Below are 14875 nucleotides of genomic sequence, written 5' to 3' on the forward strand. Positions count from 1 at the left end.
AAAAAAAAAAAAAAAATCCCGATAACATCCAACTCCTTAAGATGCAACAAAGGATACATACTCAAGTATGTCGTTTGAATAGGGGTTCATTGTCCTGGACAGAGTTGCAATTGGGTAACTGTAAGCTACAAGAGAAGAACAAGATTAGGAAGCCTAGAGCTCTCTTACAATCTGGCCCCACTTCCCAACTGACGTACAGTCTAAGAGGTGAATATATATTTCAAAGTCAGTGAGCCGTAAACCAAAATACACCTAAGTACTCCACGAAAGACATGAAGAGAGAAAGGGCACCATGAACAAAGGAGGAACGGCTTCCCTGCTCAGTGCACTGTGCGCTGGGCCTGTGAGCCCCGGAGAACACGGTCAGCCTCTCTCAGAGGACGTGTGGTGCTCACTCCAAGGGTTTCCCTGACGGCTGTGCTAGCGTCCCACTTCCTCTGGAACGAGGCTAGGCCCTGCTCCTGGGACTGAGGGGCTCCACTACCCTTCTTCTTACCCCCGACAATGTGGCACTGCTGATAAGAGTCTCTGTCGCGCACGTCTAGCAGCAGGAAGGGGCAGTCCGGATAAGGCATGTCTTTACCACTGGGCTCTTCTTTTTTTACTAGCCCTTTGTCTACATCCAGTTCCCCAACGCCACTGATGACGCTGTAAGTGGAAAACAATAGATCATCAGAAACTAGCCAGGGGTCAGAGGTTGAAAAGTCAAATGTGTCTCTTCAGAATGGGGAGATGAGGGTTCCTTGTCTTCTCAACGGGTACCCCCAGGAAAAACCAAATGGGCAGAGTGCCTCAGTTCTTTCCAGAAGGCAGAGGGCTGTGCGGATGCTACTCTACAACTGGACCCTAAGAAGGGGCTGGCATGGATTCACCATTACCCGCAGAGAATGCTAGAGGCAGAGGGGTAGAAAGTGTAGGGCACATGCTGCCTTCAGCTGCAAAGGTGACACTCACAAGGAGAGAGGCGACAGTTATCTAATAGGATTAGAGCAAGGAGTAAGAAAACACAGAATACATGGACAGAGAAAAAGGCTTGCAGGACAACAGAGATGCAAAATATTTTTATGTATATTAAGCACAATATAAAGTACCAATATTGTTTTATGTACTTCACATATGGTCTGGGACCATGTGAAGATATTCCAGTCAAACGTGGGCAGAATATAATGGCAGCCCCATAAGATGACTCTGCAGAGTGATGGGGAGTCATTTCAGTTTGTTAAAGTACACTCCTGATGCTCCATCATGGAAAAATCACCTAATGACACATTTCTCGGAACGTCCTATCATTAAGTGATGCGTGGATGTACTTACACATCGGCCTACCCAATGTGGACACTGAACCCTATTTTCAATAGTTATCTGCACTCACTTCCAATTTATACAGGATGATGATGAGCCTGAAGAGGCTTTTAGAGCTAGTGGCATTCATATAATGAGACAAGGGAAGAGATGGGATTGAAATAAGGGGTTTGTCACTGACAGTGCTGCTTCCACGGTCTTTAAACATGAGCTGAGCTGCCACCTTAATGTCAGAAAGAAAACGTGGCAGGACAGCAGAGGACTAAGAAGACCAGGGACCACGAACAAAACGGCCAAGGATCTGTAAGGACATGGTAAGGAGCCGCTCAGTCAGAGATCAACATGTTGCCTAGCTCCTCTGCCATAGCAGGACTTCACTATCTGCATTTATATCCAGTAAACACTATGGCTCCACAGTGCATACTTCAATGCGGCAAAGGAGAAGAAAACCTATTTGATACAAACCTGCATGCTCTGAGGAAGCACTGGTGGCCCATATCTCTTCTTTTTCAATCTGTGTGCACGTGCATGTGCACCTGGGTATGTATGTGTGTGTTTGCGTGTGTGCACACCTCATGTTTGCAGGCACTCTCAGAGGTCAGAATTTGGTTTTGAGCTGCAATATGGAGACTGGGAACTGAACCCAGGTCCTCTTCAAGAGCAAGTGCTCTTTACTGCTGAGCCATCTTTCCAGCCCCACCTATATCTTCTTTCTATATCTATAAAAATGAATGCATTTTTATATAGCCCTTTCACAAACACAGCTATGAAAATGACAACAACCAACGATGGCACTTCTTTTGCTAGAAATTTCCCTGGCAGAAGTGTTTTGTGAGGAGACGGGATGGATACATGCTGAAACCCAGCACCAGTCTCACAATCCACAGCCAATATTTGTGAGAAGTAATGCATGGAGTAAGGTCCTTGTAAACAAAAACGATGAGCCAGGGGCCGTTTTAGAATAAACTCCAATGGCTATTGCCATTCTCCTCTATGCTTGTTCCATGCCGGGGCATTTTGTGGCACTGAATCTTTCTTATTCTATATAGGACAATATAAGCTTCAGTAGACAGGGCAAAATTCATACTCAGAATAGAAACATAGTACCTGAAAAAGCTAGACCCTAACTAGCCCACATGTAGAAGGGCTGAGAAGAATGGAACCAAGAAGTGGAAAATAATACACACCTATTAACCCACTCTCACATTAGTTCAGTAAGAAGTGAAAAGCAGGCTCAGGTAACATTTAGATAAAAAGGAAGAATGTAAAGGGCTGGGATTAAAATGTAGGACGTCACTGCTGCCAGTTCTGTTTCAGGTACGTCAATCACTGAAATGGGCCAGAAGAACACAGAGTAAATGCTCGGATCCAACACAGGTACCTCTGGAGAGTGGAGCGACTGGAGTCCCCTGCTCCAGTGCTGTTGATGAACTGGACAGGACTGGGTGACTGCTCCCCAGGGCTCCCTTTTCCATTGGTCTTGGCAGCAATTTCAGCATCAGCCTCTGAAGTTGTAGAATCATTGTCTAAAATTTGCAATAAAGAAATACAGGGCGGGTTAAACAACTCAGTGGGTGTAGACGCTTGCCATCAAGTCTGACGACATGAGTTTGATCCCTGGAAACCACATGGTGAAAAGAGAGACTCAATTACCTCCACGTGTGCACTGCTGCACGCGTGTGCCCACTCAAGCACACCCACAAATAAATGCAGATCTTTAAAAAATTTAAAAAGAAGTAACCAAATGCAATCTCAGGATTGGAATTTACCTATTAGGTATCTCCACTGATACAAAGCAAAAAACAATTGTATCACTATTGATGAGTTATTATTCTAAAAGTTGTAACACAGGGAGCTCTCAAAATGCAGTGAAATAAACCCCAGGAGTTCCTCAAGACCCTTTCATATTGAATACCAAGTGAAAGCTATTTCCCTAAGATGTCATCTGTCCCTACCCTCACCTCAGCTGAGGACAGAACCCAGTGCCCTGAACTTGGTAGGCAAGTGTTTTACCAGCTGAGCTAAACTCAAAGCCCCTGTCACTTTTTGGCTGTATTTATATTTGCTCTGCTGGTACAAAGAGGACAGTGAAAACTCTAGCACTCGGGAAACATCAGGAAGCGGCTCCACACTTATTAGCGGGCACAGTTTTCCCTGTTGCACATGCTCTCACAGTAAATACTAAAGAGTGTCCTCATAAAACAATGATTAATCATTGCCATCACCTCTCACCTTGAACAGGTGTGGTGACTCACGGCTGCAATCTTAGCACTTGGGGGGCTGAGGCGAGAAAACTGAACTGTGTGAGCCAGTGAGTCCCCGGCCAGCCAGAGCTACAGGGTAAGACCCTAGCTCAGAAAGAAGAGCCAACTGATTCTCTAGGTGTTTGCCTTTGAGTAGTCTGTGTGATGCCAGGGTGGTTTTCTAGATACCCATGTACGAGGAAATGTCAGGGGTAAGGATTAGAATGCTTGCTAGGCTGTGGCTGAGCCAGACATTTTTGCCGCAGGCATCTTTTCTTTGCGAGAAAATCTGGGTCCTTACTTGCGTATTTGGAGACGTTCTCTCAATGATGAATTGAGGGAGAATTCTTTTAAAGAAAACAGTTGATGGTATTTCTTGTCAGTGGCTAAATTTTGAAGAAAACCCAGACTTTTGGAATCTGTGTTTGGCACCTGGAGGTGAAGCATGAAGAGCCCTCCCAACACACATTGGACACATCTGATTTCCATGTCAGTCAAATGACATTGGACAAACAAGCAGTGCACGGCGTGAGGCTGCGCACAGGCAGGAGAGGCACTGAAAGCAGGAGGCCGACCAAAGGGCTTTAACACAACAGAGCCAAACAGTCCACTGAAGTGGGTCAGAAGCCAGACGCAGCAAACCCTTAAGAAACAACTGGCCAAGCAGGCTGGCCATGCCTGTGATCAGCAGGAGGACCGGGAGTTTGAAGCTAGGCTAGAAAGAAGGGAAAGGATGGAGAATAAGGAAGGAAAGAAGGAAGGGGAGGGGGAGCAAAGAGAAGGAAGAAAGGGAAAGAGGGAGAGAGGATGAACCAGCTGATGGGTTTTATGTAGTATCAAAAGAAGTAGAAACAGCTGACTGAAAGGGTTAGTGAAATTCCCCTCCCTCTCCCAACTAACTACAGGTCCATGTGAGTCAGATTTGCTTCACAGACTTCAACCCAAACAGCACATTGCACTGACTGAAAGCAAAAAGCAGATATCAGAATCAGCTGTTGTCTATTAAAACAGACATGAAAGACACTTACAAAATACTCAAAGCCACTTGGTAAAATTCTGGGTTGGAAATTTAATGATTTTTTTTAAAATATAAAAGTATGTTTTTATGGGTTGGGGATAAAATTCAGTGGAAGAGCATGTGTTTAGTATGCACACAGTCCTGGGTGTGAGCCCCAGTAAACCCCCGCCCCCCATGCACTGTTTTTGTTTGTGATGGGATTACGATTGATATTTTTATATTTGGCAATAAATATTGCTTAAATTCTCAGGTTAAAATTTAAACATACCTGGCTGGGAGGTGGAAGTGCATGCTTTTAATCCCAGCACTCAGGAGGTAGAGGCAGGCGGAACTATGTGAGTTCGAGGTCAGCCTGATCTACAGAGAGAGTTCCGGGATAGCCATGGCGACACAGAGAAACCCTTTCTTGAAAAACAAACAAAACTGGTTTTTAATATACTAAATTTGAATAAATACAGTTCACATATACCAAAGCTCACTGGGTCTTCAATAATCTCTAAGAATATAGAATGGGAACGAAACAATGACATTAGGGGATTTTCTGTTCTAACAAATACAGTGAAAGAAGAAATAGAGGAGGCTTAACTACTAAAAAAGACAAAATTTAATTTGTATATGATATAATATGCCTAAAACTTCAAGCAAATACTAGGATGACATGGACAAACAAACCTGAGGTTATGATTTAAATGCTAATAACCATACAGAACATCTTTCTTATACACTGATTAGAAAACATGGAAAAGATCTCATTTACTATAACTGCAGTGATTAAACATTCCCTAGAAAAGAACTATAACTATAAAGATCTATTCAAACCCTTTAGGCCCCTTAGTCTCATGCAAAATTTTATTCTGGGTCTCAATGAAGCCCTCAACGAAGAGGTACCATTTCTGGCATGTTCCTGATTGACTGCCCTCCAGCCAAATATGTCAGTCCTTAATTCTGGTCTCATTAATTAATTATAAATAAGCAAAGAGTTCTTTCTCATCATTTTCAGTATTATATTTGTTACTGTTGTATAAAGATATAAATTATCCATAGTGCCCACAAAATTAATAAGAAAAAAAGATGGGCATTGTTTTAGAAAAACAAAATAGGAAACAACATACAAAAATATTTTTAAAAGGCAGAGGCCCAGTAAATGAATGTATATGGGGACATGCACATGCACATGCATATATACACAGCTCAATTTCATTATCAAAGGAATTAAAAAATAAAATGATTAGATACAATTTTTTTTATCCATCGCACGAGCAAGTAGTTTCTAAGGGGTATTTATTCCATTTTAGCAGGAAGGTGTTCCTGACAGGAATGCATGTAGGTCACAGCTACACCGCGATGGTGTGGGAGTGGTTTCACCTTCGACCATCTGTAGCGACTGACTGCAAGGAACAATGAGACCCACATGCCTGTTTACATGTACAATGTGGTGTCATTTCATCACAGTGGCACAGCATATAAAAACCACCATGCTCAACAGCAGGATAGTTAAGGTATGTCCCAAAGATAGATATATATACAAGAACACAATTTTTAAAGTCATGTTTTTGAAATCTGTTTAATGACATTGGAAAATATGCATGAAAAAATGTTAATTTAGAGCTGCACAGAGCAAAGCTGCACACAGAGAGCATGCATTGTAAGGAGGAAGATGCAGAAAAATGGACCCAAATATTGACACTCATTATTATCATTTTCTTCTTTATATATTTTTACCATCCTGAAACATTTTTAAGTCAGGAAAAAGCATTAACATCGTAAAAGGAGGGTTTTGCATTCTTCAAGGTAACCAACAAATGTTCAGAAACAGCTTGTTCTGAAGCACTCCTGACTGAGCTGTTATCCGTGTGGAGCCCTAGAAAAACACTAATGTTACTCTCACATTATGGCGTCCTATTTTACAAGAGCCTATTTTGCTGTGCAAATTTATCTCAGAGGAGAAAATTGCATGTGCGCATATGTTCTGGTGCAGCAATCTCAACAATGAATTAAAGGCCAAATCTAGGTGCTCCTATAACCCGGTTAAAATTGGGAGCGCTTGTATGAGGGGACTCAATTACCTCTGTTACAATGAACCCTTATTTCTCTGCTGGGTGAGAGGCATCTGTCAAAGATAAATTCCTGTCGTTTTCAGATTCTCTTTATCCTCCCTAACAAAAACCAGCCCAGTAAAATGACAGCTGAGTTGCACAAAACCAGTGTGCTCAGACTTCCTGAGAACCTTGTCTTGAAATCAGAAGTTAAATTCCTGGCCTACATCAACCTTAACAAACACATTCCTCTTTAGTAAACAGGCACGCATTGATTGCAGGGTACTTCAGGATAAAATCAAGACCCGAAGTCTGTGTATTCCTTTCATGATTGTACAACTAAACGGGTTTTGTTTTGCAGTTGGTATTTAAGCAAGGAAATCTGGAGCCTGCTTATCTTTCTGGCCTTATCTTCCACCCAGTGTCTACTTGTCCCTGAAGACCAAAACCAGCCTGGATTACCAGATTCCTGGCATACACACTGTCCTTTCATGTCCATGCCTTGCTTAGGTCCTCTCCCCCATAACTGTGCCTGCCCCTTTGAGGCCTACCTAGTTCAGATACCTTCAGGAAGCCTGGTTCGGTCTAACTGGAAAACATCCTTCCTTCCTGAGAACTCCCGTGGCATCTCACGTATCTTCAGAGGAACTCTGCAGAGTCCCTTGGTGATCCAATGAGAAGAATGCTACTGGAGATTCAGAGTGGAATCCCAGATCCACGCTTTACTAGATATGCCAATGGGGCTTCTCCTGATGCTCGGGCTTCTCATCTCTGAAATATACCTTCCTTCCTTCCTTCCTTCCTTCCTTCCTTCCTTCCTTCCTTCCTTCCTTCCTTCCTTCCTTCCCATTTTTGAGAATATTAAACAATAAAATTCGTGTGTAACAAATGATTGCTGCCTTCCAGCAATGACTCCTATCACATGTAACTTTCAGCACTGTAGCATTCTCCCATCACACACACATACACACACACACACACACACACACACACACACACACACACACACACAGCGCGCACATCTACAAACCCTATGGGAGCTGAGGTGTTTTCTCAGCTTTCTAGTCTCTTACCACTGACTTCTGTAACCTGTGCATATGCACAAGACATTAGAAATATTTTCTGGAAAAAAAAAGGAAGTCGTATATTCAAACATCTAAGACATTGAAATTGTGTGTCAGAAAATACGTTTTTTTTTTTTCAAGAAATGAGAATAATTAGGGCAACAGATAGCATTTCTCTGTGAGTAACTGACTGCAAACAGCTGTATCAATGGCCCAATTCCCTGTAAACACACCAATACACGTACAGGGCGAGGACTTTCACCACTGGCCAACCTGCTAGTTTCTGACATCCTCAATTCTTATTACCTTCAAGCCTTTGAATCCCCTCAGCTGTCACTTCCAGTGTTTGATCTGACAGGGAAGCAACTTGAATGACCTGATAGAAAAGAACGAAATGTGTTGATATGCACATAGTTTCGCTTTAAACACAGGTGGTTCTGTCTTTTAAAAAAGACTGGGCAACTCCAAACATCAAAGCCATCTTGTTTGAAGCAGCTGTAGTGTCCTGACTGGCAAATCTTACTGATTTCAGGCCTCCTAATCATTAGGGTGCTTATTACACCATGAATGAATGTTCCAGAAAAAAAAAAAACTCACTCAAAACTTTACACACAAATGGCACAAGAAGCAAACAAGTAAAGACGCATCGTAGTATCAATACAGAAACCCCAGGGATCAGTTCAGATGGGAGACGTGATAAGAGTTTACATGTATAGAGAAGGAGTCAGCACAGCATAGTGTTACTTGAAAACATGATACTGACTTATAACAACACAGGATGGTGTGGACAGGTCTCCATACGATTGGAAAATAAAGGGAATTATGAATATGCTGATTACAGATTGTCTGTCTTAACACAGTGATGATTTTTAAAGCATTGTCCATAGAGCCCGAAATCTAACTTGCGTCAATGAACCTCTTGTTTGGGGGTCACAGAGACACCTTGTCCATTATTTTTTAGTGAAGGGAGAAAATGCCTTGCTTGAAGTAAAAAAATAGCTCACAGCAGAGCAGTTCAGAAAGTTCAGAGACACAAAAAGGAGTCATTTGTTTAAAAAAAAATTCAAACAATCTAGAATTGAAAATGTTAGATTCTAAATGTTAAGTGTACAAAGTATAATAAAAATCTAAATCACAACTCTGAACATTAAAGATAGAATGTAGATGTATTTATTTCATGGAACCCCTATTAAAGAGAAAAGTTTCATGCCATCCTTTTGTGAACATCACCCCCATAGACACCAATTCATCCCCTTATGGTGAAATAGGAAGGGCCAGAAGCTTCTCCTTGCAAGAAGACCCCGAGATGCCCAGAATGCTCATGTAGAACAGAACAGACTCGCCTTTAGTCCAATAAAAGATCAGCAAACTTACCAGCTGGGCAAAGGTGGTAACTTTCAGTCTCTTGAAAAGTTCGTCTTTTTTGTATCTGTAATCTGAAAAAGCAGAATACGACACACACTTGTGAGGGTTCACTGTGGGCTCTGGGCTATTCGTTCTAGTTATCAAGTTCTATGGTGTCACGTTCAAGTTCTGAGTGTGCTTTCATACAAGATCCGATCTTTGAAGGGTGCTCAAGGAGGCAAGGTGGGGTTTTCAGCGCACCCCTGTGCTTGGCCACCTGGAGAGCTCTCCTTCCACTAAGTTGTCTCCACTACAGCCATACTGTGTGGCGTACGTTCGTGGGAGTGGCCTCAAGTCCTTTTTAGAACAAAGGAAGGGATAACTGTCTACATTTAACAGAGGATGATGGAGACTCGGAGTTGCCTCGGGCCACACAGCTGGTAAGGCATCTCTACTCTGCTCTTCTGACTTCAATGACAGGGATTGTTTTCCCTGTGGTTGTAAACTGTGTCAGAGACAGGAGACATCGTGTGTGTGTGTGTGTGTGTGTGTGTGTGTGCGTGCGCATGCGTGCGTGCGTGCGTGTGTGCGTGCTGGGTGTGAGGTGATGATTGGGCTGCATGACTTGGTGAGTGTTTCTTTAAAGACTCAAGTCAGCCAGCTTTCCACGAGGACGGTTCTGGAGGCTGCTGCACAACAGGACACACAGCACAACTGTAGAAACTGCGCACTTAAAAACGGGTTGGTGGTAAATTATGTTTTTACCAAAATGAAAATAAAATCAAATAAAAACCAGACTAAATAATCTGTATTCACTCAGCATCATCTTTATAGTTTTGCAATATAACTCAAATGTGTGTGTGTGTGGGGGGGGTGCTTCTACAGTTATAGCAATGGCTCTTTGCTGTTTTTGGTTTGCTGTTGTTGTTTTGGTTTTTGTTTTTTGAGACAGGGTTTCTCTGTGTAGCCCTGGCTGTCCTGGAACTCGTTCTGTAGACCAGGCTGGCCTCGAACTCAGAGATCTGCCTGCTTTTGCCTTGTGAGTGCTGGTACTGAAGATGTGCACCACCACTGACCATCAATAGCTCTTTGTATGAGTCTGGCATGCTAGAACATTCTGTAATCCCAGCAACTGGGAGGCAGAGACAGGAGTTACCAAGTTCAAGACCAGCCTGAAAGAATAGCAAGATCTTGTCTTCACACAAAGAAAAAGATATCTTCAGAACACATCGGACAAACATTAAAAACCAGACAATCTCACTTTCCAATATCTGCTCTGAAGATTCTCTCCAGAAGCTCACTTCCTGAAAATTTTCTAACAATGATGCTAATTTTAAAGCTTGCATTGTTGAACTCTGCCCGCCTTTATCCTTCCTTCCTGTTCATGGTTTTTACACTGGTGCCCAGGGCTCCTTAAAGACTGCCTCATTATTTAAGAATTACGAAAGGTTAGCTGGATAATTGCCACGGCCTTTACAGAATGTCTCATACATCAAGACTCCTAGCAACAAAGGAAAGGATTAAAGGTGTTTAAGATTATTTACTTGGTGTTACTAATCAGTTCCATGAATTCCCCAAAAAACTCATCACAAACTGGATGGTTACTTTGGAGGTTAATCTAAGCTTGATTTACCAAATATTTTAATAATTAGAGTCAGGAAATAATAATACCTTAAAAACTAACCATCTGTTAAATATATTACAGCTCTTTCTTGCAGGGAATTAAAACTCTGTTTTAAAATGTCTTGAAGAGAGCAATTTGGCAAGTAAACTATTATTTCTAGAAAGTTCTTAGAGTAGCTTCTACTGAATAAAGTAAGTTAATAAATGTGCCTGGCTGCACACCCCAGCAGGCTTAGTAGAGCCCTCCCAAGAACAAGGGAACTGCTATAATAGTGCCCTCAACACCAGCCTGCCCACCTAAAGAAATTTTTTGTAAACTAAAATAGCGATAAATTAGACAATAAAAAAGCCAATAGCTTTCAAAGAGCTTGTATTTTGACATCTATCCATTGGTATTTCTTTGGTATTGTTACATAGCTTGAAATACCTGTAAGTTAAACATGTGCACACTAAAATCCCCTGTGGCTAAACAGAGATGGTACCACACAAATAGCAAGCTTTGCTGTAGCATGTAGAATATCTTTTGGACAAGCCCTCGGAACCCACCACATATTGTAGCCTGGGCACAACATACCTGGTTCTGGTTTAGGAGGAGAGCCATCCGTAGGACTTTCTGACATTATTGCTCAGAGATAAAAGATCAAGCCAAAGTCTTATGTGGAGTTTTAAGTTGTATAAAAAAAGACGACTTGGACAACTTTGTCCGTCTGTCCTCGCAAGAGCGAACACAGCTTTAAGAATGGAGCTTCTACTACTTGGGCTCCTCTCGGACTCTGCAGGAGACAGACTATCCCAGCTCAGACAAACTATCAAGCTTGGCTTCTCCAGTGAGCCCAGGGGCTGAGTTGGCCTCTCTTGAGTTACTGGAAGGACAGAGACCTGACTATCTAGGATGTCTCACACTAGGTCCAACTAGTGTCATCTAACCACCAGGTCCCAAGAATAGGCTTTGTCAATGGTCAATAGCAGAGAGCATCGCTTTCCCCAGGTACAGTGCAAAGAATGTTCAGGTTACAAAGGACTTCTGCATTTCCAGGGCTCTGTTAAAATGTGCTATTAGCAAAGAAAAGGAGGTTGAACTCACAGAGGAAGACAGATAAAAGAAAGTAACAGAACAAGGTTTGTGACTTCACAGACAGAAGTGGCATCTGAGGTGAGGCCGGCAGAGAGCTGGGTCTAGGATGACAAGAGACAAAGCAGCGTTCTCCTCCACGCAGCCCGAGTGAACACTTGCAACAGAAAGTGGGGCGGGGCAGCTTCTGAAATGCAGGCGCCAAACCAGAGTCTAAAGTGTTTCTTTGGGGATGAGCACAAAGCATCAGATGGAGGTGAGAGGAAGCCCACGACTTCTAAGGAAGGAAGGAAGGAATATGTTCAAGGATTCAGTTCCAAGAACAGTTCTATGCGGGAGATAGATAGTCTCTATTAAAGTTTAGAGGCTCTGGAAGCCACACTGTACTCTTAATAATTGTTTAAAGCAAGGTTTAGATGATCTGAATGGACTAGATCCTGGTATGGACACGTGAGCTGACACCTCGCTTCAAATGGAAGGGAGCTGAAAGAGGCCACAGACCCAAACTGAAGCAGGCCGTGTGCTGAGAACGACAGCAGTATGGGTGAGTGAACAAGATTTCGTTCATAGTTCAGAAATTTAGCATGTATATATTAAGATAGATAACTGACATCATGCAAAATGAAAAAGAATGATCTGGTGACATTGTATTTATTATTTAATATTGAATATATAATCTAGGATGTCTGTAGACCTGGGTCTTCTAGTCGGCTGCAGCAAATAAGGAGGGTAGAAAGCTGCCCCAAGGCCGCATCTACTGTGGGTTTCCCTACACAGCACAATTCAAATGAGACACCATCTTTTTAACTTAAAAAGGTCTGTTGTGTCAAAAAAAAAAAAAGTTCTGATGTATTTCAGAATTGTAATTTCTCTCCCAAGAAGATGCATGTTCGCAGAGTCAAATCCTGAGCTGGGTAAGAGAGCCTCTTCCTATCAGCCAAATACCCTGGCCCTGACTTCTCTAGAAAACATCTTCTTTAATTCTGGCCTCAGCATATACATTTCCTATCGACTGGTTTTGGATACAGATTAAAAAAAACAACGATTCTCTATGAGAGCAATGCATTCAGTTACCAGCCAGATAGCTCTGCAGAAGATTAGCTTCTAAAGGGATCTGCATGAAATATGGTTTTTAATTAAAAGAAAACAGACTGCAATGAATGGCTAATGTGGAGCACTGAGGACAAGTCGGCTTCCCCAGACCTCCTAGTCCTTCACGAACATTTGCCAATGAATACTTATAAGACCATTACGAATAGAGCTATTATTACCCTATCTCAGGTATGGACCAAATAAGAGGACCGAGCACTAGAATAAAAGATCAGAACCACTGCAGTATGACGGAACCAGAAGCCTGGGTTCTAACATGAAAATTTCCTGCAGGATGGACTTTGAGCAGACACGGGGGTACCTGGTGTCTCCAAGCACCAGCAGGCTCACCTGACCCCCCCAGCCCTCCACGCATGGCAGCTCTAGAGTGTGGCGGACAGCTGACAGATGACTACAGAGTTCCATCATTTCTCCCAAGCCATCAAGAGTGGTACTCACTTTTTTTAATCTCTTCTAGCTTCTCAATGTATTTGGTCATACTGTTACCTAGAAAGAGAAGACACGTCTTAGATATGCTTTACTGTTGGGAAATGGGTATCATCGTGAACTCAGGCTGAGAGTGAGCACCCCCCAGTTCCTCTGTCCTGTCACCAGAGAACACGGGACAACAGGCAAATGAGCCACGCGTGGTAAACAGCCTTGTAGATTATACGGCATCAGCTAAAGAAACGAAGCAGGGAAATGCTCTGGTCCAGGTGTACTGTCCCAACCAGTGCCCAGTATCAGGCAATACAGATGAGCGTTTACAGCCTTCATTCCCTTGGATTACCCTTAAGTCAGAGGTTTCTTCCTCCTCATATCCCCCAAAGCCTTTTGTGGTTAGACATACAGGAGAAAACGAAGAAAGAAGCAATCATCATTGAGTGTCTAAAATCTGCCTCTGTGGCTGCCCAAGCAACTCTTTCCACTCCACTTTGTCTCTGTGGCCTCCCCTCCCCGCACCGTGTATTCCACTATTCATGCTGATGCTGCAGCCTGAACCAGACCACACAATCTGGGCACCAGTATCCACCACGGACTTGGTGTGCTGGTGTGCACCATGGAGCACGCCCGGCCCTCGTGTTTTATGGTCTGGTTCTACAGTACTCAGCCCTAGCCAAGGTGGTTTGGAGCATTTTCATGCTTTAAAACCAGTCCATGATCATTTGGTTTCCAAATGAATTAAATTCTAGCTTTCAAGCCAGAGCTATTATTATTTTTTAAACTGAGTGTGCTGCAATTTGATTTGATTCAACATGGCAAGTTCTATCTTACACCTAAACATGGTAAAAGAAATACATTAAAAATAATTTCTCATTTCTACAGTTTTGCTACTCTTTAGACCTTGAGATTCAGCCTGACTTCAGATCAAAGTAACACTTTTAATGAATGACAGTAATTCTGAACTTTCTTCATGTTTGGGTCAGAGACTGAGAGAAAAAAAAAAAGTCCCATTTTAAACCCCCAAATGTATTTTCAAAATAACATCATACTTAATTTGTTATTAAAAATTTACCATGAATTCAGCATGGAATAAACACTCACTATTTTAGGTTTATTTTTAATTATTATTGTTACTTTTGTCTGTTTTTATCTTAGGACATACACTATCAGGATAGGAAGGGTGCAGTGCACCCCTAAACTCAGATGGTATCCTTCCAGAATCTGAGAGAGAAATCGGGGCTGTTAAGGAGGCTTGAAGCCAGCTCAAGGGGCCCTGCCTATGTTTCAGAAGACCCTCCCAAGTCCCCAAGAAGCAGACAAGAGCCAAATACAATGTGTTTTAAGAGCTTTGGGTTTTTCTTTCTTGGGTCAAAGCTTTCTTCCTCCTTTTGTGGGGAGGATATACAGAGGGAGAGAAAGAAAGAGCCAATACTCCTTAAATGTCTAAAAAAAGCCTTTGACCTGCAAACTGACCCAGGAATTCCACAGCAGAGACCATCAATTCTTCTGATCCCCACCCTCTTCCCTACTGCAGCTCTGAGAGCAAGTGCAGACTTGCAGTCAACACACCGAGGTTTGCTGTTCAGCATCTTATAGACTTATCCTTAAAACACTGGACACAACACACCGAGGTTTGCTGT

General features: G+C 42.6%; 1 protein-coding gene across 2 annotated transcripts in view; it reads right to left on the reverse strand.

The window, feature by feature from the left end:
• The window catches only part of Cep41 (centrosomal protein 41), a 41337-nt gene that overhangs the window by 4858 nt on the left and 21604 nt on the right, over nt 1–14875 (reverse strand). The window contains exons 3-8 of one of the 2 annotated variants that reach the window (XM_013353241.2): nt 13251–13298; nt 9038–9099; nt 7970–8039; nt 2684–2828; nt 497–648; nt 58–125 (exon numbers count right to left, since the gene is read on the reverse strand). In XM_013353241.2, the coding sequence (XP_013208695.1) occupies nt 58–125; nt 497–648; nt 2684–2828; nt 7970–8039; nt 9038–9099; nt 13251–13298 (545 nt within the window). Of the gene's footprint in view, nt 1–57; nt 126–496; nt 649–2683; nt 2829–7969; nt 8040–9037; nt 9100–13142; nt 13197–13250; nt 13299–14875 lie in introns of those variants that run through there. The other variant, XM_026788608.1, reaches the window with a different exon arrangement.

Source organism: Microtus ochrogaster, unplaced genomic scaffold (assembly GCF_000317375.1).
Source record: "Microtus ochrogaster isolate Prairie Vole_2 unplaced genomic scaffold, MicOch1.0 UNK4, whole genome shotgun sequence".
In the NCBI taxonomy this organism is placed as follows: domain Eukaryota; kingdom Metazoa; phylum Chordata; class Mammalia; order Rodentia; family Cricetidae; genus Microtus; species Microtus ochrogaster.